General features: G+C 36.0%; 1 protein-coding gene across 1 annotated transcript; it reads left to right on the top strand.

Annotated features, from left to right (window-relative positions):
• Positions 1 to 792: 792 nt before the first annotated feature.
• Positions 793 to 1,752, top strand: LOC127690145 (olfactory receptor 7G2-like). Its single transcript, XM_052189693.1, has one exon. The coding sequence runs from the start codon at positions 814 to 816 to the stop codon at positions 1,750 to 1,752; it is 939 nt and encodes a 312-aa protein (XP_052045653.1). The 5' UTR covers positions 793 to 813.
• The last annotated feature ends 1,002 nt before the right edge of the window (positions 1,753 to 2,754 follow it).

The raw sequence follows: 2,754 nt of genomic DNA, 5'->3' as shown, positions 1-2,754 counted from the left end.
TGGCATCTATGTGCAATGACAACAAAAATTGCATAAAGTCTAAAAAATGTAGTGCAAGCAGGTATAATTTTAGTGAAGCTATTAGAAGCTAGAAGTTAAGTAATGGAAATGTTACCCATAAAGTCTTGATACAGATATCCTACCATAATCCATCAGAAAATCACCAAAGACACTTGATCAAAGATATAGAAGTAAAAACTGACTCCTGAGGCTTTCTTCTGCTCTTAGCAAATGTGCCATACAATACACATGAAATGCCCCACCTTCAATGGGCTCAGAAATATTAAAACTTCCTTTACAGCTGGTGGAAGTGTTTAGAGAAATTGTGAAACCTTTCAGTAGTAAAGGAAGTGGGTCAATGGTGTTGGCACTGAAATTTTATCACCAAGACTACCTATCTGTTTTACGAGCTTTTATGGAGAGGTATAAACCTTGATCACGTAGATGGTCTGGTTAAGCTCAGTGGGTCACAAAAACAGGGATTAAAAACTAAGCATGGAATAGAAATAGTTAGGAAAGAGGATGGTGGGCAGGGTACCAGGGAGATATGGTGGAGTTGGAGTAATGATAATGCATTATAGAGGCATATAAAATTGTCAATGAGCAAATTTAACTAACAAAAGAAAAATATAAAGTAATATTAAGGCATTTGGTAAAACTTTGGCCATTAATTATCATCAAATGACATTCTGTAAGAAACATATTTTTTTTTTATTTTTACTCTGGTACAATGTGACACTGGTTTTTCTTATTTAGAATTGATTACCTACATTTTCATTTTGTTACATTTTCTCCTAAAGCCTGACAAGAAACATGGAACCTCAAAACCAAACATTTGTGTTACAGTTCCTTCTTCTTGGATTTACAGATGATGCAGAACTTCAGTCTCTCATCTTCAGCCTCTTTCTGTTCATATACTTAGTCACCATCTTTGGAAACGTGCTCATAATTCTATGTATAAGCTTTGAGTCCCACCTCCATATCCCCATGTATTTCTTTCTCTCCAACTTGTCCTTTAATGACATTGGTTTAAGCACAGCTACAGTCATCAAGATGCTGGCTAACATCCATGCAAATGACCAGAGCATAACTTACACAGGTTGCCTCACACAGCTCTTCTTTGCACTTGTTTTTGCATACTTTGAAAATTTTCTCCTTACAGTGATGGCCTATGATCGCTATGCAGCTATTTGTCACCCACTAAGGTATAATATCATTATGAATCCTAACTTATGTGTTCTACTCTCACTAATTTCTCTGTTTGTTAGTATTATGGATTCCCTGATACACACTCTTATGGTACAGCGGTTATCCTTCTGCAGAGATCTGGAAATTCCTCATTTCTTCTGTGAACTTGATCAGGTCATCAAGCTTTCCTGTTCTGAAACCATAATTGACAGCATTGTGCTCTTTGTTGCAACTTGTGTATTTGGTGGTGTTCCTCTTTGCGGAATCATCTATTCTTATTATCATATTGTGTCTACAGTCTTGAAGATAGCATCATTAGAGGGAAAGTGCAAAGCCTTCTCTACTTGTGGGAGTCACTTGTCTGTGGTTTGCTTATTTTATGGGGCAGGTTCTGTGGTCTATATCAGCTCTGCAATAAATGCCTCACCAGGAAAATCTGCAGTGGCATCAGTAATGTACTCTGTGCTTCCTCAATTGATGAACCCTTTTATCTATAGTTTAAGGAACAAGGACATGAAAGTTGCCATAAGAAATCTTTTAAGCAAGACCATTTCACTTGAATAATGTATACTTTGCTTAGGGTTTGCAATCATAGAATTAGTCCAAAAAGGTTAGATTTCTGGTAAAGTATAATATCTAAAACTTCTGTTGCTGTAACACTTTTAAATTATGCTTCAATAAATTGAACATGTGTTTTAATTAGTACTGAAATCTTGAACTCCCTATGTGTCAACATCTGTGAAACATTAACACAAGACTTTACCTAAGAATATTTTCATTTTTTCTTGATTTGCTGAGGATAATGAAAAATTAAAAACAACAAAACCCCAAAAAAGCACATGGTTATTATTGTATATTCTCAGGAAATGTATAAATTTAGAAATATTAACATAGAAGTTATTTTCAAAACAGTTTACAAAAGTGTAAAAGATTATCTGCACTTGCAGATTATTCCACATGTAAAGGCACTTACCTCTAAGCCCAAGGATATAATTTCGATCCCTGTAACCAAAATGGTGGAAGGAAAGGACTGGCTTCTTCCAGATGCAATCCATAATCTCTATGCACATTATGTTTGTGTACGTACCAATCACTTAAATTCATGTGTTCATATATCTACAGAAAAATAAACAAATTGTAATAAAATCATTAAAAATAGTTATTAATCTTGTCCATTCTAGCTCATATGAAATGAAATCTCCATCATTTTGATTTTCACTTTCTGAAGACAAATTATGTATAATATTTTTCCATTTCTCAGCCAACTGCGTTTCATCTCTTGAGAATGCTCTGCACTCCATTTTTAATCACTTTTATTTTTTACAGGTAAGTCATTATCCTTTCCCATTCCGCCCTCTCACAGTTCCTCATCCCTTCCTGTCTCCAATTGGATGTCATCACCACACCCCTCACCAGATTTCCCCTCCCCATGGGTCCTCAAGACTCAAGAGAGTTCCACTAATTTTCTCTCACTGAGGCCTGACCAGGCAGTTCTCTTCTGTATGTGCTTCAGGGTCCTCTCACCAGCTGGTGCATGCTACCTGGTTTATGGCTCAGTGTCTGGGA

Source organism: Apodemus sylvaticus, chromosome 7 (assembly GCF_947179515.1).
Source record: "Apodemus sylvaticus chromosome 7, mApoSyl1.1, whole genome shotgun sequence".
NCBI lineage: Eukaryota > Metazoa > Chordata > Mammalia > Rodentia > Muridae > Apodemus > Apodemus sylvaticus.
Note: the sequence above shows the minus strand (reverse complement) of the source record. Positions and strands in the feature narration are given on the sequence as shown.